General features: G+C 43.2%; 1 protein-coding gene across 1 annotated transcript in view; it reads left to right on the top strand.

The window, feature by feature from the left end:
* The first annotated feature begins 6,196 nt into the window (after positions 1-6,196).
* LOC127427810 (lysyl oxidase homolog 4-like) overlaps positions 6,197-23,564 on the top strand; it is a 39,831-nt gene continuing 22,463 nt past the window's right edge. The window contains exons 1-6 of the mRNA XM_051675613.1: positions 6,197-6,223; positions 8,412-8,673; positions 9,932-10,545; positions 11,317-11,531; positions 17,508-17,546; positions 18,755-18,965. Of these exons, the coding sequence (XP_051531573.1) occupies positions 8,418-8,673; positions 9,932-10,545; positions 11,317-11,531; positions 17,508-17,546; positions 18,755-18,965 (1,335 nt within the window). The 5' untranslated portion in view covers positions 6,197-6,223; positions 8,412-8,417. The remainder of the gene's footprint in view (positions 6,224-8,411; positions 8,674-9,931; positions 10,546-11,316; positions 11,532-17,507; positions 17,547-18,754; positions 18,966-23,564) is intronic.

The raw sequence follows: 23,564 nt of genomic DNA, 5'->3' as shown, positions 1-23,564 counted from the left end.
ATTACAGCAGCAGCCAATTGTGTGTTTGGCAATCGTGGTCCAACCGAGGCAGATCGCTTGATTGGTTACATCAGCAGCCAGTCGTGTGCTTGCCAATCGTGGTCCAACCGAGGCAGATCGCTTGATTGGTTACATCAGCAGCCAGTCGTGTGCTTGCCAATCGTGGTCCAACCGAGGCAGATCGCTTGATTGGTTACATCAGCAGCCAGTCGTGTGCTTGCCAATCGTGGTCCAACCGAGGCAGATCGCTTGATTGGTTACATCAGCAGCCAGTCGTGTGCTTGCCAATCGTGGTCCAACCGAGGCAGATCGCTTGATTGGTTACATCAGCAGCCAGTCGTGTGCTTGCCAATCGTGGTCCAACCGAGGCAGATCGCTTGATTGGTTACATCAGCAGCCAGTCGTGTGCTTGCCAATCGTGGTCCAACCGAGGTAGATTGCTTGATTGGTTACAGCAGCAGCCAATTGTGTGCTTGCCAATCGCGGTCCAGTCGAGGTAGATTGCTTGATTGGTTACAGCTATGGCCAATTGTGTGCTTGTCTACAGCAGCACGTGCACAGTGAGAAGCAGCACTCATGAAACTTCTCATTCATAAACAAACTGAATGACCTGGTACATGTACCGACAGACTGAAAGAGAGGGGCATGTTGTTCATTTTCGATAAGGTAATAAAACAAAAAAATGCTAAGACCTCAACATAAACGAGTCCTTTTGTTATTTTCTGCAAACAAAGCAACTGTCATTTTTTTTTCTCTTCCATATTTTTTTTTTTAATGTTTATTGTGCACCTCCCGCTTTCTTGCGTGGCAAGCTCATAAATTTGCTCCTCCGTGATGCTTACTGCAACGCTTGTCATGTGGAGGGCAATGCGCCGCTTGACACTGGCATTGAAAGAAGCATTGACGCCTCGACTCAACTCATGTGAAATGCACTTTACAATGATGAAAGGACATTATTGAAACTCAAAATTATTATTATTATTAGGCTATTATTGTTGTCTTTTCTGATAAAAGTCAGTGTGACAAGGTTCGTTTGTCGGGCAGATAAAAGAGGAAGTGGGAGCCGGTTTCCACAATCCACGTGAGTTAGCTTTTAATTATCAACAAACAGCAAACGCTTTTCAGCATACACACAAATAAAGTTCCGCTTTTCAGCAGTCATTTAAACAGTCTTTCGTGTGCCCCTCTTGCTCTCTCTGTTTTATCTCCCCATTTCTCACTGCAAACACAGAATCAGTAATTACCAGCAATTCATCTCAGATGAACCTCCTTACCGCTTCCTCTCTCCCCATATCGGCGTTCGACCACGCCCTCGCCTCCACATACCCCCACCGCCCGACTCAGGCCGGGGGAACTGTCCGGTCTGCCCCCCCCCCCCTTTGTGGAGAGGAAGTCCACGGCAGCCATCTGTGCCTCCTGTCTGTGGACCACCTCGAACTTAAACGGCTGGAGTGCCAGATACCAACAGGTGATCTGGGCCTTGGCATCCTTTCTTTTGGAATCGCCACTCTACATGCTGAAATGTTGTGCAACGGCACTGCTTCTGGATATCGCGTTGCGTATTCCACCAAAAATAGCACAAAGCGGTGCCCACGTGCTGATCGTTCTAATGGCCCGACGAGGTCAATGCCAACTCTGTCAAAGGGAACCTCGATCAACGGAAGGGGGCGCAATGGCACTTTTGGAGTGGCTGGCGGATTCACCAGCTGACATTCACGGCATGTTGCACATCCTCGCAAATGTCCGGCCAATAGAAACGGGCCATGAGATGACTTAGTGTTTTCCCCTGTCCCAAGTGACCTGCCATCAGACTGTGATGAGCCGCCTGGAACAACATTTCCCAATGGCTCTTTGGTACTAACAACTAAGTTGTATCTTCTTTTGTGTGAGTGTCCTGCATCACTCGATACAACCAATAATTGAAAAATACAGATTTGTATATGATTTAATAGAATAAATAAACAATCTGCAAGTGATGCATACTTCAAAATGAATGTGAAGAGCCGGCCGCTCATGCACTGAAAACTCCTCATCATGATCATCACACGCACTCTTGTGTGTGTGAGATGACAGACAGAGATCACTCTGAAGTGCACACCACATGCAGACGATGTATTTATTTAATTAATTCACAGCTTTACGGGGATTAGTAATCACACTGGGTCCTGGAGCAAACTGCTAATCTGGAGGTGAGAAACTACCATCAAAAACAAACAGAAATGCCAAAATAAAAGGAAGATTTAAATGGACGCATGTGATTTTGCTTAAATATTACACTTGCTGGGTGCATAAAATGTCCTGGAAAATTGTGCCTTGAAAAGAGTAGGAACCCTGATTATACCACAACTTAATTTTATTGAGTGCAGTCAGTTTAGATTTATAAAATGGAAGTTTAATAAATTAATTTGTGTTTGAATGATTTCATTGGAAATGCTCAAATCCAGTTCCAAATCCGTTGTAAATAAATTCAAACGTTACATTTTGAATTTAACATGTAGTTTATTTCATTCCATATCATATGTGATGTGGAAGCTTTCCAAATCAAGAAGTTTTATTGTTTCTTTCACACTTTCATTTTCTGTCTGTCTTTATAGAAATGTTTGACCCGAAGCATTCGTTCAATCTACGAGCACAAACCTGTCACTGTCAGACTGATCACTTGTAAGACACCTGACTTTATTGAGTTATGACTGGAGACAAATCAAGACTTCAAATGTGATCTGAAATCTTAAAGTGTTTGTGTCATTTGTGTTTCAGGGATGAAAGATGGACAGGAAAATATTCCGGAGCAGATTTCACCGGTCAGACGGTATTTTCACTCCAAATCATTCTGTTTTGAGACACAAATTCATTATTGATTACACTCAATATGTAATAAACTTCACTGTTCTCACTGTTTTTTAGGATCACAATCATTTGCTGCAGCTCGACACATTTCCATCTTTAATACTCAATAACATTTTGGGCTTTTCACAATCAATTGGGAAACACTTTCATAATTCTACAGCAATTTATTTATGATAATGAATGATTTGTGATTATAATGTGTAGATACTGTAGATAAATTGTTTTTTATTTGATTACTTGATTGTGTTTTCTTACAGTATATTTATTTTCTGTATTCTGCTCAGTAAAATGTGAACTGCTTTATGTACATTAAACTTTATTTGTCCCAGCAACATTTGTGCTCAGCACATTATTTGAGGCTTGTGAAAGCAGAGAGTGATGAATCTTTCATTTGGTTTTGCTCATGTCTTCACACTCGCTGTGGGTGGCATTTACAGTCGTATGTTACTAAAACACACCGCTTCAAAGAGTGCTCACTAAAACCTGGTTTATTTAGTGGTGAAGCAACACTGTAAAACACTCCACACATTTAAAACACGAGTGTTAAATCATGAATCTTTGAATCGCTTTAGCAGTAAGTGTGACCCGCAGATCTGTTCATAACCAGCAGAGAGTGACACAACAACCAGCAGAACCACTGATAAACTTCTGCTAAAAATGTAAGAAATTAAATGGAACAATCATTCCAGATTTTAAACAAAGTATTTTTGGCCAAAACTGCTAAAAAGTAGGCAGCGTGTTTAACTGGCATGATCACAGTGTCTGTGGCTTCATTAATAGACTATTTCACTTTTAAGACTGGTGTTATAAATGAGTGAGTCAGTTTAATGTGTTTAATACTGTGATGTCAGACTCCAATGTAATTCCTAAATCCAGTCTGGTTTATTTGAACATCATGTGAAGAGCCTGATCAGCACACACACTGAAAACCCTAATAAGTTGACTCTTCTCAGTTGATTGAGTTAACTTGTTCCCTCAAATGAATTTGGGTTCAATGATTTTTATTAGAATATTTCAGCTCTGTAGGTCCACACAATGCAAGTGAATGGTGACCAGAACTTTGAAGCTCCATAAAGCACATAAAGGCAGCATAAAAGTAATCCAGACAACTCCAGTGGTTTAATCCATGTCTTCAGAAATGAAATGATAGGTGTGGGTGAGAAACAGAACAAGACTTAAGTCCTTTTTTTACTGTAAATCTCCACTTTCACGTTCACATTCTTCTTGTGTTTTTGCTGATCCACATTCTTTGTGCATATCGCTCCCTACTGTGCAGTGATAAGAATTTATAGTAAAAAAAAGGACTTAAATATTGATCTGTTTCTCACCCACACCTTTTATGCTGCCTTTATGTGCTTTTTGGAGCTTCAAAGTTCTGGTCACCATTCACTTGCATTGTATGGACCTACAGAGCTGAAATATTCTTCTAAAAATCTTCATTTGTGTTCAGCAGAAGAAAGAAAGTCACACACATCTGGGATGACATGAGGATATGATGAGAGAATTTACATTTTTTAGGAGAAATATTATAAGTTCTCCAAACTTGGTAACTTTTTAATTGATGGTAACTCAATCATTAAATAAATGTAATTCTCCACAGAATTGCACATGCACAAGGAGAACTGAGATCCAACTTGACCAAAGGGGACTCTGATTACCCTAATGATGACATCACACCAGACAACTAGTCAAACAAAACGACATAAATAATACTACAAAAGAGCTAAATCCTCTATGATTTCATAAAAACAACAATTTAAATGCCCCCATAACTTCCCTTTGACCAAGGAAACATCATTAAATAATTCAAGCAGCAAGGGATTGTGGGTATTCCCCACTGCCTTAATTTTGTGTTTGAGTTATTAACACATAAAATCTTAAGTCTACAGATTTTTTTTTTTTTTTTTTTTAGAAAAATAAGTTGAAGGAACATAGATATTTGAGTTATGAACCCAAAGCTTGATATTTCAAGTAATGTTTAATAAGGGCATGTGCTTTGTCCCTCTGTGCATTAAATACAAGTCTGAGACCACTAGTAGAAATACTTATATTTCTTTTACATTCTAATCTAATATAAATGTTTTCAATTAAATTATATTATCAACATAACAATTTCAATAAAAAGTAGATTTTTTTTATTTGATGATCTGAATCTAGAATGTTATGTGAAGATGGAACACAGTGTGTGTTTATTTCTCTCATACACTCATTTTGGGTGTGGCATCACGCCAGAAGTCCTAGTGTGTAATTTCAGCAGAAACAGAGATTTAAAGACTGATGCTTGTGTAACGGCCCGTCACGTGTCCCCGCTCTCAGGCTCCGGTCAGGGGTTCTCACGATCAATGTATGTAGATGTGAACAATCATTACAGGGGTGAAATCTCACCCATTTAATCCTGGAATTTGTATGAGTGGCGTCTGCCTGTGAAAGCTCTGAAACACCGGTTCTGTGCGGTTCGGTGTTCTGGATTAGGGTTGCCAACTTTTCACCATGAGAATACAGGACGCTTGAGCATTTCTCTGCATTAATACAGTTTCCCTGTCCACCTGGACAATAGTCTTCATTTCTGCCATGCAATATACGCTACATCCCGGCTAACTGGGAACAGTTGGTAACCCTATTCTGGATAGTTGCTATTGTTGATTACTGTCTCAACTGAAAAGAGTCTCTGTGATATTCTGCTCGAGATCTGACTGGAGTCCCTCCTTCAGTGTCAGTCTATGGGGTTTTTCAGCTGATCTGTTAGTAAAGTAGGAAGGAACAATTACACACTCAACACTGTTTCAAACTTCCTGTTTAAATCACTATGAACCAAGGGTTCATGGTATAAATAATGGGGGGGTTGTACTTGCTTGTTTTGATTATTGAGGGGGTTACCTCTCCCTCATCCCCCCTGGAATCTACACCCCTGCTGTGAGCAATAGTAATAGTGATGCTTGATTTAACAAACACTACTAAAACTATGCTGACAAAGTCAAATTTGATTATTTACAAAGGCATATAATCATAATCGTGACATAATTTGTAAAAAAAAAAAAAAAAAAAAAAAATCTCTTGAAATTAGGCTGTGTTTTATGTTAAAGGTTGCACTTTTGTGTAGATTTGTTGTCAGGGGAAGAGATTCCAGATGTGACCATGTCATTTCACCGCTACACTTTATAAAGAGAGATAAAGTCTGTAGAAAATGACCACATAAAAACCAGCTGAAAACCAAGAAAGTGACAACAGGAGAGAGAGAGACAGAGAGAGAGAGAGAGAGAGAGAGAGAGAGAGAGAGAGAGCTGGTTGAGATTTAACTCTCTCTCTCTCTCTGTGTCACACACTCTCATTCAGACTCTCTCGCTCTTGTCTGCACACACACTGATCTGTTCAACAGGTGAGTTTGCAGCTTACTCAGTATTTATCACTTTTATCATGTTCCTCTGGCATGTTTTGAGTGTTTAGGGAAATTAACTGTATCTGTTTTCAGACATTGCTAAAGTTATAAGTATTTTTCCAGTAGAAATATCTAAAGATCTTTAAAAAAAAAAAAAAAGACAAATTTACCTGAGAAGCAAAACTGCATCAGATACTACGAATTGTTTTCTAAGAATCAATTTTCATTTTAAGTGCATTTAGTCTTTTTTCATTTCTGTTTCCGCCACCTATTTGAAGCATAAACTTGATTTGATTTTGTTCTGTGATTGTTTGGGTTTTTGTTCATTTTTGAGAATTCCACTTTTAGTTTTCTCTCACTTCTCTGTCTCTCTCATTTGGTTTCAGTGTGCATGATTGGCATGACAAATAATTGTCCATTTGTTTTGCCAAAGTATCTCTTTCTCCTCTGTATGTGTTTGTCATCTTCTCAGTGCCTTTAAAATGGATCCACACAGTTCTCATTGAATTCTCTGGGTTAATTATAAGTGTGTGTGGTTTATATGCTTGTGGTTGTGTTTTGGTTATTTCAGTTTTGCAGAGTTCTGCTGATAAACACAGAACATGTAGCTGTAACTGTGATGATAACTGCCTCTGAAAGACTTAAATATATAAAGATTCTTGTTAAGTCATGTTTATTTCATATCATTTCCAAGCAGCTCTACAGAGAATCATACTGTAACCTTTTAAAAGTCTTAAAAGTCCATTTCAATGAGAAACTTTCATGCCTCCGTTTTTTTGTGTCTTTAAAGTGATATTCCAGGTTCAATACAAGTAAAGATCAATCAACATCATTTGTGGCATAATGTTGATTACCACATAAATTAATGTCGACTCGTTCCTCCTTTTCTTTAATAAAAGCACAAATGTGTGTTCCAGTGAGACACTTACAATGGAAGTCAATGGGGTCAATAATCTGTAAACATTAAAATACTCACTGTTTCAAAAGTACAGACACAAGACATAAACAAAATGTGTGTTAACATGATTTTACTGTGATATAATCACTTACTAACGGCATCTGTGGAAAGATATAGACAATTTTACAACTTCATTACCATGATGATGTAATGTCAACAAACACTAAAACGACTGTAAAAATGATTTAAACAACTTTACAGCTCCAATAATACATGAGTTTAACAGAAGAATTAATGTAAGTGCTTTTATTAAATTATAATCTTCACATTTCTGCCTTTAAACCTCCAAAAATTGACCCCATTGACTTCCATTGTAAGTGTCTCACTGGAACACACATTTGTGCTTTTATTAAAGAAAAGGAGGAACGAGTCAAAATTAATTTTTGTGGTAATCAACATTATGACACAAATGATGTCAACTGAAATTAACTTGTATTGAACCCGGAATATTCCTTTAATTCCCCAGGTGAACAAGGAACAAAAACTCTTTAAGATTTTAGTGGAGAAAAAAAAAAAAACCTTTGAAGAAACCAGGCTCAGCTGGGGGAGCCAGTTCTCTTCTGGCTATACAGCATGAACTTAATGCCAGCATCAGGTAGTTATTATGTGTAATACAAGTCATGTATTAATTGAGTAGATTTTTCAAATGTTTCAAACTAAAGATTCTGCAGTCACTTGTTCCAGAGTGAATTTTCCAACTGAACACATGTAAACTTACTAACACAGCTGTACTTGGGTGAAACTCGACTTTAAAACAGGTTTAGGTTTTAAATATCCTCGCCATGCTCCTGTGAACCTCCTAACGTGCTTGATTTGCTTCTGGTTGAGTTCTGGTTACGGTTAACTTCTCGTTGTGTTCTCTGCTCTGGCTTTGGTTTAATTACTGCTGGCAGGAGTCATTAGCTCTGACTCGACACACATGATTTGAGGAGACAGTTGGATCCCAAATGAGCTTCTGAGTCACTTCTTATTTAGATCTGGAAAAGGTTCAGTTAGCTCTTATGTTCCTGTAGGTCAGCAGATAGAAAATGGTGCTTGCAACGTAAAGGTCATGGATTTGATTCCTAGCAAAAACACATACTGATAAATATAAACTTTGAAAGCACAGCAAATCACTTTGTAAACATATGCCAAATTAATAAATGTACAGTAAATGCTTTGAGAAGTTGGGCCGTGAGATGAGGGGGAACTCGCTGCAGAATGACTGAAACTTCTGCGTCTCGACTACAGGCAGAGATGATGATGATGATCCCGCTGCTTTTCCTGAGTGTCATCATTTCCCGGCTTGCTCACGGAATACCAGGATTCCAGGTGCGTCTGGTCGACGGGAGAAACAAGTTCGAGGGCCGCGTGGAAGTGTTCTATAACGGCAAATGGGGAACCGTGTGCGACGACAATGTGAACATCGATCTGGCGAATGTCGTATGTCGAGAACTGGGATTCTCGCACGGCCTCACCTGGGCCCACAGTGCCAAGTTCGGCGAGGGGCGAGGTAAGAGGAGTTACACTGTGTTCCAGGCAATTATGGTAAAAATAAGGATCCTGTCTTTGAAAATGAAAATGTATTATGTGGCAACAGTTTAACCATCAGGTTCTCAAAACACTAGAAGTATCATACTGCACTCTCTTAACACTTTTCTCAATAGGACTGTTCACCCAAAAATCACAATTATTCAGGCCAAATCCACATTTCGTTTGAAAACAGCATGTTGAGTTTCCACATGTCATCGTTTTCCAAAGTATACAGTTATGGAGAGTGTTTTCGAAACTTCGGAAAATTGCACTCCAGTGTGGATAAGAGGCGTAAACATAGCAAAATTAATGAATTTTCAAATGAGAACATTTTAGGCCAGACATACTTTACACAATTACTCATGCACTGTAGATACTAGAACAAACATAACGTGGTTCTTGTGTTAATGTGGTGGTAAACCTCAAGTTTTCTAGAGTTACTTTCAAAAGTCTGTGTCATGAATCTAGATATGTTGTTATTCAGGTTAGTTACTATAAGCATATTAACTTTACCTTGCAGCAATATTCTCTTCAAACTGTTTCTCTGCCTTGATGGTAGATGGCACATTTTGGAACGCAACTATGCACAAAATCAAGCTTGCATAGTTCGGGCGTGCTGAGTGACTCCAGCCAGGTCTCCTAAGCAACCAAATTGGCCCGGTTGCTAGGGAGGGTAGTGTCACATGGGGTAACCTCCTTGTGGTCGCTATAATGTGGTTCTCGCTCTCGGTGGGGCGCATGGTGAGTTGTGCATGGATGCCGCGGAGAATAGCGTGAAGCCTCCACACGCGCTACGTCTCCGCGGTAACGCGCTCAACAAGCCACGTGATAAAATGCGCAGATTGATGTTCTCAGACGCGGAGGCAACTGAGATTCGTCATCCACCACCGAGTGGTGAGTCACTACGCCACCACGAGGACTTAGAGCACATTGGGAATTGGGCATGCCAAATTGGGGAGAAAAAAAATCAAGCTTGCATAGCTTGAAGCGCCTGCATTCATGTACTTGCGTACGGTATGATTCAGCCTTTAGTGTGGACGTGGTCTTTCCCTCATGTTGTTCCAACATTCATGAACAATATTCCAAGGTTTGATGAGAGCTTGATGCCAAAATGCTTGTGGGTCTCACTTCTTTCATAACCAAACACAACACACAATATGTGAGATGAGATTTGAGAGCATTTCCATTTTTGGACGAAGTATTCCTTTAATTATTACTTTAATTCTCTGTCTCCACAGGTCCTATCTGGTTGGATAATGTCTTATGTACAGGCTCCGAGAACTCACTATCGGACTGTCAATCGAACGGTTTGGGTGTGAGCGACTGCACACATGCAGAAGATCTGGGCGTTATTTGCAGTCCAGACCGACCCCAGCAGGGTCACGTCCCACGTTACCAAGAATCAGCTCAACCTGCCCCACCACCCCAACCTCAGATCTCCAACACTCCATCAAATCCTGCTACAGTTGCCCAGCTGCCCGATAGCTCCCCCCACATGCGAGGACATGAAATTGCTCTCCATCGTAACAGCCAGGGCCCATCATCGCCACAGCTACACGCCCATCGCATCCAACTGCGCCGGAACGGAATCGAAAACACTGCCACTACACAGGAACATGAAAGCTCTATGCCAAGAGGACACCAGTTACCAGATTTTCTCCGCAACAGGGCCGCTTACAGACGGACTCAGGAGGCTCCATCCGTACCAGATCAATACCAAGAGACTCCATCCAGACCACTAGCTCCAGTCCACAGACCAGATTCTGATCGAGTTTACAATCCTGAGCCGCCGTATCCCAGTGTGGAGCACAGTAACAGGATGGATCTGGACTTCAGTGATGTAGACGGCCAGGTTAGAAATTTAGAAATGGTAGAGGATGAGTCATTTATGTATTCACTAAACTGTGATAAATGATTATGTCTCCAAACTGATAACTTAGTCTTTGAAATTAAGACCCCTGCAGGAAACTCAATCTAAAACCAGTGGTGAGGGTTTTACATTGTTTTTAATGAGTCCAATCTAATCCTGAATTGGTCATTAACTGGTACAAGGTGGTTAAGGTGGTTAATCTTGGCTGAGCTGGTAGAACACCTTGGTCAAGCTGGTTAGGGCTGGAAGACTATCTTGGACCAGCAACAGTCCAGCTACAATGTTCCAAACAAGCCTGACCTCCTTAAGCTGGTATGAGCTGGTTTTTCCAGCAGGGATAAAAATCTAGGCCAAAATGTCATATAATTGCAAAATAATTGCAGATTAATTTACTGTAAACCACAACAGTTTTGTCTCATTGATTTGTATCATGATTGACAGCCCTCTCCAAAAGATTCTGATTGACAGCTTGAGACTTCCTGCCAATGTGTTCAATCACAGACAGATCTGAAGCCATCGCCGCAAAGTCAGTTTATCACAACGTTCCACTATCAAACCACCAGACACTCCTACACCAACAATGGACTGTTTATTAGCACCATCAAGATCTTTAGATTGGTCAATATTTTTGAAAACAGCATTCTTATGAACTCAAATTGAAATCCTGAAACAATGGATCACACACATATAATGTAAGATCTGTTGACATGAATCTTTAGTATCTCAGTGAGATGGTCTGATTCTCTCTTGCAGTCCTCTGGTTGGGTCAGACTGGATGAGGTGCGACTCAGACCCATTCAATCAATCAACCGAGATGCTACCATGGTAACAGAAGGTGTGGTGCAAGTGAAGCATTCTGGGAAATGGAGGCAGGTGTGTAGTTTGGGTTGGGATGACAACGGCAGTCGAGTGGTGTGTGGGATGCTGGGATATCCTGCAGCAGGACAACATGACACGCGTGTGTATCGGTGAGTGTGGAACTGCACAGGCATCTTCTCTTAATGTCTGATTTATATTTAGTCTTCTACAGGAAGGGAAATCTGGTCTTCATTGTTTGCATTTGTCATATGTAAGCTTCATGAACAGTTTTTCACTTTCCAAAAACACAGTGAAGCAATGAGATACTGTTGGTCTGGTCACCTGAGTAGGGTTGCACCAGCCGTTCACTAAAGTTGCCATTTTAAAGTTCAAACGAAGGGCTTCTTATTAGTTCAGGGTTAAGGTCTGTGCTTAGTGCACATTTACACCACAACTAGGCTAAGTTGTAACCCACTGCTGGTGTAGCCGGCCCCTGGTATTCATGGTTTACAGTTGTTTAATTGAAGCTTCAGTTTTGTCACTTTCCAAAAACAGTGAAGCAATGAGATACTGTTGTTCTGGCAGATAGACTTTTGACGACTGGCATCTGACGTCTGAATTACAGCTATTTCTGGCAAAGAACCTACTTATCCTATTTCTGTGCCAAGAACCACCCACTTACCGACATGTAAAGCGACCAATCACAGCCCTTCCGGCAAGGGGAGGGAAAAATAAAATAAAAGGACAGGGAAAGGGCAAGGCGGAGCGACAGTGAGAGAGAGAGAGAAAAAAACTTGCCGCCGGTTCCCAGACATTCCGTTGCCTGGTCCTCAATCACTCCTTCACCCTCTGGCGGATGACAGCCACTCCTCCCCGGGCAGACCGGAGCAAGTCCTCTAACCCCTGGCGGATGGAACACCCCTCCACAATTTGGCAGCCAGCAGCGACTCCTCCGTCCCCCGGCGGATGGCCGCGGCTGCACCTTTGGGCGGATGGCAGTGGCAAGGACTCCACGACAGTGCACCCCTCCTCCTTCCCAGGCTTCGGCACCAATGTAACAAGGTTAAAATGGGAAAGGAGGAGGCGGGAACCGGCTGAACATTCAAAATACATTTTAATGAAACAAAAAGACATACAACACTAACGCACACGTGGCAGCTGCGTGTGGCTCTCTCTCTCTCTCGAACTGCCGCATCCCCCTGCACTTATCCCTCTTCTCGGCTGATTAGCCCGACGGGGGGCCGGGCGTGCGTAGTCACAGTCATGAAGGTCACAGACTTTGCTAAATCCAGTGACTAGTTCTTCATCAGCTGTGCTCATTGTTGCAGTCTGAGAGCTTGTTTTCAGCAAACACAACTTTATTTTCTGGTAGACTGATATAAACCTGTGCACACAGACTCCTGGTAGTGGCTGTGTCCAGAAGGGAACCATCGGGCTGGGAAAAGTATTGTGTGAGTCACATGTGACATTAATACACTATTTATTTTGAGTCCCACAAAAACCCTGACCCCATCTTTACCCTAAAGGCTCTGGTACATCTATTTCTTGCACCACACCTTCTTTACTGTCTTGAATACAGTCGAGCACTCAGCCTTTCAAAGTATATTACACTAGGACTGCATTGTCATACTCTTTTAGTACTGTCAACATCAGGCGCATGTGGCAAACAAGGAATGTCTGCATGTCGAGAAAAAGCTATATGCTGACAGTCTGCGCAGACTGTACCGATGACAAAATTAACGTCTTGCATACTGTGCGATCTGATTTGGAAGACGGACAACTGAAGTATACTTTGGATTTAACCCTAAATTAATCCTAGCCCTAAACTAAACCATTACCCAAGTAAAGTCTTTCCCAGCCCGAGGGTTAGACACAAGCCCTGGCAATTATGCAAAACCAGTTTTTCTATGTGATATATACATCAGACAGCACGTGAACAGATCTGTCTGTGGACTGTTACTCTCTCTCAATTTACAGTGGATTGCTAAATGCTTGGTTGGAAAAAATAACATGGTTTGGGTCTCATAGCTTTCATCATGAGGCTCTTAAGTATTCCATAGACTGTGTCATTAATGTCGGCTTTAGATTCAGGAATAGCAGCATACACTGAAATTAATGTGTCCTTTAATCTCATGTAATTATGTGAGTCCAGTGGAAAACCATTAGCTGTGTCTGTTTCTTTCTGTCTGTCTCTTTGTCTTTTTGTGGTAGATTTGAAATCGATCTTGAATTGAATCGAATATCACAGGTGTGAGGTTTGGTGATGGGGAAACTCTTCCTCTCCCTGTCAAAGTAAACCCTAGCGTAACTTTCTCAATTTCCCCCTAGAAACCCACAGAGTCTGGGTGAGTCCAGATGTGTCTGACCCCCTGTTATAAATATCCACTGTGACCGCAGTAAGACAGGCTCGCTGTGTCTTTATGCACAACCTCAGTGCCTTTTTCTGGATGTCAGCTCATGTGCACTGGCACGCCTGTCAGATTCAGATGGACTGAGTCGCACGGAACGGCATTATTATCCATCAGATAAACTTTCGCTTTTTCCGCTCTCCAGACTTTGAAGTCATCTTCAGATGGTCTGTTTTTATCAACTCACATGCACATGTTTCTCTCCCAGTTCCTGTTGAAACCATTGTCTTCTGTTGAAGTCATAACAGGACAGCACATGCTGGAGAATATTGTGAGCTCTGCTGAAATATTCACAGGAAATGTGTTGTGATCTGCCCCACTAAACGACTGAGCAACTGGACTTTGATTAAAGTGTTACTGTCACACCAAACACAACATCTCAATCAGAGACAGAAAGTTCAGATGCTGTTATGAACCAAATGACCTTATAGACACATCAGTTCACCCAGAGACTTAATGGAAAAAGTGTGGCATATTATTTGAGAGAGAAATTAACATTAAATTAAGGCTAGGGTATAATTTAGTTTTCCCGCACTCAGCTCTGTCTTGCACACAGACGAGCGCTTAGCCTTTCATAGTATACTAACACTAACCCTATCCAAGCAAGATAGAATTGAATGCATGTGTTGTTCTCTAAAGAACTTTGCTTAATATCTGTTATCTTTAGTTTTCTATTAGTTGGTATTTTCAGTGAAATGGACTCGTCTGGTCTCGTCTGGAGCTGCTGATGTTTTTTTTCCTCTTGACTATATAAAACTGAAGCCCACACTGAGATTGTGTGTGTGTTTCTCAGAGTGATTTTTAATAGCTACTTTCACTCAGCTGTTTCAGGACTCCACCCGTGTGGCCGGTTTAACTTCAACACTTTCAGTCTGCTGTTTGGTTTAAAGCGTTTCATTGTGAGAAAGAGTACTTTTGATTTTTGAGAGTTTGACAGAGAAGAAACTGCTTCTGGTTTGACGTTTGTATGATTATTTATCAGAGAATAGCTTCTGGAATTATCTGGACATGTTTTTCTATTGGGTTAAGATTTATCGTTGAGTGGTTATCCTGTATTTAACAGCATCAAATCAATTTGGTGTCATCAATGATCAATGATGTTGTGAATTTTTGTGGGGAAGGAACCCAAACACTTACCAATATAATGTGAACTAAGCCCAGACTTCCAGGTTATGAGAGTCTGATCCAGTGTGGCATAGATTCTCTCTAAACCAGAGCCAAAATGGACAAAATATGGATCCCAGTTCTTCTGAGAGTGTTGTGGAGGTGTGATGGTGCCATATCCCACTGGAACTTAATAAGACTAATATTCTTTTATCAAAGTGCCCCTTGTAAGATGTCATTATGGTTTAAAAACACGTTTCACTAATATTCCCTTTCATGTTTCTTTTGACAGACAGGATATAATTTACATTAAAACTTGGCTCTCTTGTTCACAGAACAGGTTGTAAAATGTTTTACATCTTTAGACAAGTTATTATTATATAAATGATGACTTGTCCCAGTTTATTATGAGTTTTGATTAATATTAGATAAAGATTTGAGAAGGATAATAGTTACATCTTCACTTCTGTACACTACAGATGCTTTGCAACACGTATATTCTGTGTTGTTGTGTAAATGTTGTCATTAATGTGATTTCCAGTCAGATGTTATTAGGTTAGCTTGTGATTTGAAGTGGTTGTTCTTCAGAAGGTAAATGGAGGGATTTTCTCGCATATATTCTGTATATTTCTATGTTTGGTTTGGAGTAAAACATGCCGCTGCAGAACCGCAGCAGACAGATACGAGGAATTATATACAAGCTTCATGAAGTGCATGTTTATAACTGACTGCTGCATTCTGGGAAGAGACTGAGCATCTGTATTCGTATTACACAGGAAATGCGTGTTGATATGTGTGTTTTTGCACCCTACTGTACCAATATTAACTGGTTCAGAACTGGAGTTGGTTATTTCAGTCTCAGATCTACAGTCATGTGGCTCCTCTTAATGAAAGCCCACTGTAATGTGATATTTACAAGGTACTTTAAAGAATACCATGGCTCATTATGATACTTGTTTTGTAATTGTGTTTGTGTGCTCTTTGGCTGTGTGGCATGCAGAAGTCTGAGGGGTTTCATTTAGGAGGTGGTTGGGGGTATTTTTAGCTTTAATCTCTTTGGTGTTTTATTGACCTGCATGATTCATTCACTCGTAAAGTTGACGTTAGAAAGCATAGAAAATCTTCCTGCAGTCTTCTTTAAGGTGCTGTAAGTGATTTCAGCCATTAAACTTCTGCTAGAATAGAGCCGCTTAGTTTGGAGTCCTAAAATCTGGAAGAGAATCATTCATGTCTGGGAGCGACAGCGCATCACACATTTCTAAGCGCACTATGTGTGTGCGTTCCTCCATCCTTATGACTTTACCGCGTGGATCTATAAGGTATTTTTCAAAAGTGTCAGTAAACCGCTCTTCGGCACAGTTCAAGTTTGTATTCCACTTATTAACTCTGTGCAGGATTTTCAGGACACTGTTATCTCAGGATGACCAGAGCAACATTTCAGATGCGATGATTGTTCTGCTGGTTCATTCAGTTATGAATGAATTATTCAGTTATTCTCATTGAATAAAAAATGTATCCACCTTAAGCTAGCATATACGTTTTGATGTGCATTTTGGAGATTTTATTCACATCTTGGTGTTTCCATCCAGTGGTTTTAATGTGATATCCCAAAATGCACATAAAAAACAGCAAATCACACACCTAATGCATGGTTTTACACTTCATTTTGTTGCATTGGTGTAAAAAAAAAAAAGCTTCTTGTCTTTGTCAGTAAGTGAAAAAGACTTAAAACTGACTAAAATCACTTGAACACATCATTTCGCAATTATGAGGACTTGAACGCAACTAGTCCTTATGCAGCAACTTGTGACTCGTTAGCAGCTTACGTTTAAAAATGGTTTAAAAATTTATGTTTGAGATATGACTGTGTAATTTGTTTTAAACATACAGTATGTTACCCATAGACCTTGTTTTATTCATACATCAAAAGCCACTACTGTCAAAACCTTGTACAATTGCACATTGCTAAGTGAAGCCTTCTGAGTCAACCTACAAATGAAGGTCATGACTGAACAGCTGAATCAGACCGCCCTCTTTCCAAAACCCCACCTTCCAAAGACAAACCAGAGGACGCAAAATGATTGACAGGCAGAGGGTTTTCCTGTGACTCTTAAAGTCCAGTGCTGTCACAGAGATGAGTGTGAGTCCTATTTCTGTAAGATAGTAGTGACATTTTTATGTCACATACCAAAAAGCAGCTTTAACGGTTTTACCTCAGAAAGACAAACTCTATGCTAGCAGAGAAATCTAGAGCTGATCCAGGCCAAAATACACTCGAGCCCGATTCCAGCGTGTTTTCATGCTTGTCCTCCACATGTAGAGCCGCTCTACTGAACCTGAGATGTATGTACAGAAAAACACAAGCATGACCAGAGAGAGGAAGTTGGTTTTGGCTGGACTTTGAGAACATTGAGATCTTTGGTGACCACAAAACCAGCAGAATGTCTCCAGTGTGTTTGTCTGTGTGATATATTAACACTGTGTTTATTTCGAATCCAACACAGAAGTGTATATGTGTCGGTAAAGTTAATGTCGCGTCTAGAAATGGATTCACTTGAGCAACTGAGCTTACTTATTTGATTCCGTTTGAAATGTTTCTGTTTATTTCATGATTTGTGTTGATTCCTCCTGCAGGAAACTGTGGGACTCTAAGATGGAGGATCCAACCACAAGGTATGATTTGATGTTTTATTATTAGAGTTTGTTAAGTCAATCATCCTTATTACTAGTGCTCATAGTGATTTGCTCAAATCTCTAACAGTAAGTATTAAACGTTCAGTGTGTAAGTCATCCTGCAGCTCCAGACATGAATGATTCCTCAAATCATGTGTCTTACAGTACAAAAGTCTTAGCAGGGATTTCAATAAAACAGGTGAAAAACTCCTGTAGACTGATATTGAAGGAGGGACTCCAGTAATATCTAGAGAGCAGAATATCACAGAGACTCTTTTCACCTGAAACAGTAATTAACCACTCAGAACACCCTAGCAAATGCCTAGCAAAGCCGTAGCAACCACCCAGAACACCCTAGCAACTGCCTAGCAAAGCCATAGCAACCACCCAGAACACACTAGCAACTGCCTAGCAACTACTAGCATGCCTTAGTGACCACCCAGAACACCCTAGCAACCGTCAAGCAATGCCCTAGCTACCATGCAAAACACCCTAGCAACTGCCTAGCAACACCCAAGCGACCACCCAGAAAACCCTCGCAACCACCTAGCAACACATTAGCGGCCACCCAGAACACCCAAGCAACTGCCTAGCAATGCACTAGCAAACACCCTAGCAACCGCCTAGCAAAGCCTTAACGAACACCCTAGCAACCACCTAGCAATGCCTTAGCAACAACTCAGTACACTCTAGTAACCACCTAGCAACCACCAAGCAATGCTTTAGTGACCGCCCAGAACACCCAAGCAACCACCTAGCAATGCCCTAGTGACCACCCAAAACACCCTAGCAGCCGCATAGCAACGCCCTAGCAACCACCCAAAACACCCCAACAACTGACTAGCAATGAATTAGTGACCACCCAAAACATCCTAGCAACTGGCTAGCAATGTCCTAGTGACCACCCAGAACACCCTAGCAACCACATAGCAATACCCTAGGAACCACCCAGAACACCCTAGCAACCACCTAGCAACTACCTAGCATGCCCTGGCAACCACTCAGAACACCCTAGCAACCACCTAGCAATGACCTAGTAACCATCCACAAAACACACTAAAAACAACTCAGAACACCTTAGCAAGTACTGTAGATAGCAACTCTCTGGCATTGTGGGAGAGAGTTTTGAACAGTATTTTCACAGTTGACAGAGGTGAGTGATATGTAAACATGTACACAGAATGATACTGTAATCTCTCTCTCTTCAGGTCTATGGTCAGTAAGAAAGGTTTCTGGGTCGAGCGCGTTCTGTGTTCAGGTTCGGAGGTGTCATTGGCACAGTGCAAGGCGCAGCTCTCTGTCCCGCGTCACAACGTTCCCTGCAGCGGCGGCATGCATGCGGTGGTGCGCTGCACACCTGGAGCTCAGTTCTCACGAATCTCCACCTCGGGTTACCCACAGGCTTCGCCCCCTCTAAACGTAAGCACACCTGACACCACACTCAGCACAGAAACTGGGGCCGTGTTCACAATTGCATACTACCATACTGTGCATACTATTTGTGTAGTGTATACTGTACACAGAATGACCAGTATCCCACAATGCAATGCTTTCAATTTGGCCTTCTATTTCCAGTGTGATGAAAGAACCGGCAGGCATATCAACTGTGATTATAACATCTCTTTCTTCACTCATTTACTGACAAAAATTGGTTAAAAATGCAGCAACTTTTTCTGTTTGGCCAGTGAATTTCATAGTGTCACTCAGAAGCCACGGACTCACGGGTATTCTTTCTTCTATCAATGTCATCTAATCAAAGTAGTTTTGTTTAGCGCTTTACCACAGAATTTCTAGACAGACTGTCTCTGATATTATAACTTGAATCATTTCAGATCTAGTTTCCCACCGTTCATTGATAGCTTCACTTAGCTGTAAATCTAGAAGCACGATGAAGATGAAGGCGAAGTTCAGGAGCATTCGTACTATCAAGAAGAAGGGAAATCCACTCTCAGATTTCATATGGATGTGCCAGTAAATCTCCAGTAATGATTGCATTAAAATACCAGAACTGAATGATTTTCATGATGTTCGGTTCCGTAAACTGTTCTTAAAGGTGCATTGTTCTGGCAATGCGGAGCGAAACTCATAATTAATACTCCGACAGTGTTTCTGGTGTAGAATCTACAGCGTGAAACATACTGAGTGACCAGGCTGTATAGTCCAATTCTCAAACAAATGACTCTTTTGAACCGGTTCTTATTAGTGAATCCATTACATACAGCGTAACCAGTACTGGCGAATTCCCAAACAATTGATTCCTTTGAGCTACTTCTTTGTAGTGAATCAATAACATGCAGTGTACCAGTGATGTCCAATTCCCGAACAAATGACTCTTATTAGCCAGCTCTTTTTAGAGAATTAAAAAGACGTGAATCAGTCAGAGTGATTACTGGATGAATCTGACTGACAGTGTTCCTGCGGATCCTGTAAAAGTCTTAAAACGTCTTAAATTCAGTTTTCCAAAATGTAAGGTCATAAAAAGTCTTAAATATCTTAAATGATACAACAAAAGACTTCATTTTTATTTAGAGGTCATAAATTTGGGGGAGGAAAGACAGGAGTAGTGATACGACCTAATGTGATTATCAGACTTCAAAAGAATATGATTTAAATAAATGCATGCGCTGTGTACTTAAGTGAAAACGCAGCACTGTTGTATTTTCTCTAAGCACGCGGGGGCTTGTGAGTGTTTCCAGCTGTTACAGAGCAGTTCACAATCATATCAGAAATATATGACACTCCATCACTAATGATCAACTGTTGATGAAATATGACAATGTTTATATGTTATAGATTATTTCCCTTATCTGTCTGAATGAGCAGCTGGAAGCAGTGAAGCGCAAACATTTCAAAATAAAAGTCCCTGGTGTTTTTCAGCTTTTAAAGTGAAAAGTTCTGCACGATGAATCAAATCTAGTTTCCCCCGGTTATTGGTATTTTGGTTGCACCATAAACTGCATCTGGAATTTAATTCAGTTTGGACTCTTGTATCCTCTGTCTGGCCCTCCCCATCACAGGAAGGAAAGACCAAGAACATTAATATAGGCTACAAGTTTTAAAAACTATTGGCAGATTAATTGCCTTTCAGCACATTATCGAATCAGCACAAACCAATATCAGTCGACCTCTAATTTGTATTTATTTATATAATGGTACATAATCAATTTTAATGTGATATATATATGTGTAAAACATGTCTTGAGTATTTTAAACTTGCATATATCGTGTTCCCTATCTGTCACTCACTCGACGTTGGTGTTGATGTAGTGACACTAGGGGTCACTCTTGGGAGCCCGAGACACCTCTGGTCTTTGATAAAAAGCCAATGAAAATTGGCGAGTGGTATTTGCATGCCACTCCCCCGAACATACGGGTATAAAAGGAGCTGGTATGCAACCACTCATTCAGATTTTCTCTTCGGAGCCGAACGGTCATGCTCATTGAGCTGAATAGCACTGTTCATTCACCTCTGCTGGATCTGACGGCGCATTTCAGCGGCTTCTCCCTCCTCTGCACTGGTGCACTGCAGAGAACGCCCCTGGGCGCTTCGGCAGAAAAACTAGAGAGTATATTTTCTGAGAGCATTTTTCCCTCTAAAAGAGTATATATTTCTCTAAAAGAGCGCACACACGGAACGTCTTTTTAAAGACGCGTCTTTTTAAAGATGCCTTTCCGTTCGTGTGTTATTCCTGGTTGCGGTCGATTTCTCTCAACTTCGGATGGTCATGATCGCTGTCTTTCGTGTCTGGGCGCGACCCACACGGAGGCAGCGTTTATGAATGGCTCATGTTCTCACTGCGAGAACATGACCATGGCAACGTTGCGGTCGCAACGTTTTTTTGTAAGAAAGCAAGCCACCCCAGCGGCTCCCCGCCTTGGTCCTCCTACCTACGGGTTTGAGGTCAGCGCGGCTGGCGCTGGGGGCGATTTGGGGACCTCAATGGGATCGCCTCCGCCGGGTATCCCCCCGCGGACCTCCCATTCCCCAGCACGCTCGTCTGCCCCAGTCGGGCTTCCGGATGAGTTCGCCGGCTCGTCGCACGGCGAGTCTGGCTTCTCGTTCGAGGCCCGCGAAGATGATGAGCTTTCGAGCGCAGCGTCGGAGAGCGGGCTTGTCCAGTCGGACGCAGAAGCCTCAGCTGGGCTTCCCCCTTCGGGGACGGTCGCCCAGTTACAGGCCGACGCCGAAATGACGGACATGCTTTCCCGGGCGGCCGCGAGCATCGGGCTAGAGTGGAACCCTCCGCTCTCCCCTGAACCCTCGCGGCTTGATGATTGGTTTCTGGGCTCGCGGCGCCGCTCAGACCGGCCGCGCCCCGCTCCAGTGCCATTCTTCCCGGAGGTGCATGAGGAGCTGACGAAGTCGTGGGAGGCACCTTTTACTGCCCGAACCCGACTCCGCAGTTCCCCCGCTCTCACTACCCTCGATGGCGGGGCGGCCAGGGGCTATACGGCGATTCCCCCGGTGGATAAGGCGCTCGCAGTGCACTTATGCCCGCAGAGTGCCGCCACCTGGCGTGGACGCTCTAAGCTCCCCTCCAAGCCCTGTAGGCTCACGTCGTCCCTGACGGCCAAGGCCTACAGCGCTGCTGGACAAGCCGCCTCTGCCCTGCACGCCATGGCTCTCCTGCAGGTCCACCAAGCCAAGGCACTGAAAGAACTGCACGAGGGTAGTTCCGCCCCAGATTTGATGCAGGAACTGCGCTCGGCGACCGACCTCGCCCTCCGGGCGACGAAGGTCACAGCGCGGTCTCTTGGGCGGACGATGGCCACACTAGTGGTCCAGGAGCGCCACCTGTGGCTCAACCTGGTCGAGATGGGCGAGGCCGACAAGACACGGTTCATTGCTGCCCCCATTTCCCAGGCGGGCCTATTTGGCGACACCGTTGAGGACCTTGCCCAGCAGTTCTCGACGGTAAAGCAGCAGACGGAGGCAATCCGGCACATCCTGCCCCGGCGCGGCTCAAGACCCCGCACCCCGTCTGCTCGTCGCCAAGGGCGTCCCCCTGCGGTGACTGCACCGGCTCCGCCGCACCCCGCCCCTCCGGCCCGGCCCCGGCGTGGAGCCCACCGCAGGAAGCCGACGCCACCCGTCTCTCAGCCGGCACCGAAGAACCCACGGAGGTCTTCGAGGCGCCCCTGAGACGGACAACCCAGGGACGAGGGAACCCACTCACCTGGAGCTGGTAGAAAGACCACTCCATCCCCCGGTGGAGGGCCAGGTGGAAAATCTTTTGTTGCCTTTTCGTTTGATTTCGCCGTACGCCCAAGTGGCTGCGGTACCCAACAGTTCAACAAAAGAGCGGCTTCCTTCCTCCCTGGGTCACATACCCGCTGTGTACGGTCGTCACCACGACTACCGTCCACGGGCTTTATCTTGCAGGATTGGCGCTCCAGCGGTGCCCTTTTCGCCCCTGAGCGCCCAGCTGTGGCACAAATCCACCCCCGATGTGACAGCCTCCACGGGTCGCGAGGACAGGCCTCTTCCTCCCCCGTCCCAGGCTGTTCCGGGGGTGGTCACAAGGAGCCAGGTAAGTGCTTCGATGTCCCTAGACTCAGCAAGGCCACGACGTGCTGTGGCACCTCGCGCTCCACCCCGCCGCGAGGCCCCACCTGCCGGTACGTCCGACGACGTTGTCCCCTTGGTTCCCCTCGCACGGAATTTGGGCGCATGGCTTGCACTTCCCAATCCGTCGCGGTGGTTGATCCGGACCGTCCGACTCGGCTACGCGATTCAGTTCGCCAGGCGCCCGCCCAGGTTCAGCGGTACTCACTTCACCTTCGTCAAGGGCGAAAATGCTGTTACTCTGCGCGCGGAAATCGCTACCCTCCTACGGAAGGGCGTGATAGAACCTGTCCCTCCAGCCGAGGTGAAGAAAGGGTTTTACAGCCCCTACTTCATCGTACCGAAGAAAGGCGGTGGGTTGCGGCCAATCTTGGACCTGCGAGTACTGAACCGGGCTTTACACAGACTCCCGTTCAAGATGCTGACGCAAAGACGCATTTTAGCGAGCGTCC

This window comes from Myxocyprinus asiaticus, chromosome 37 (assembly GCF_019703515.2).
Source record: "Myxocyprinus asiaticus isolate MX2 ecotype Aquarium Trade chromosome 37, UBuf_Myxa_2, whole genome shotgun sequence".
Classification (NCBI taxonomy): Eukaryota; Metazoa; Chordata; class Actinopteri; order Cypriniformes; family Catostomidae; genus Myxocyprinus; species Myxocyprinus asiaticus.
The sequence above is the reverse complement of the archived record's forward strand: the minus strand, read 5'-3'. Positions and strand labels throughout refer to the sequence as shown.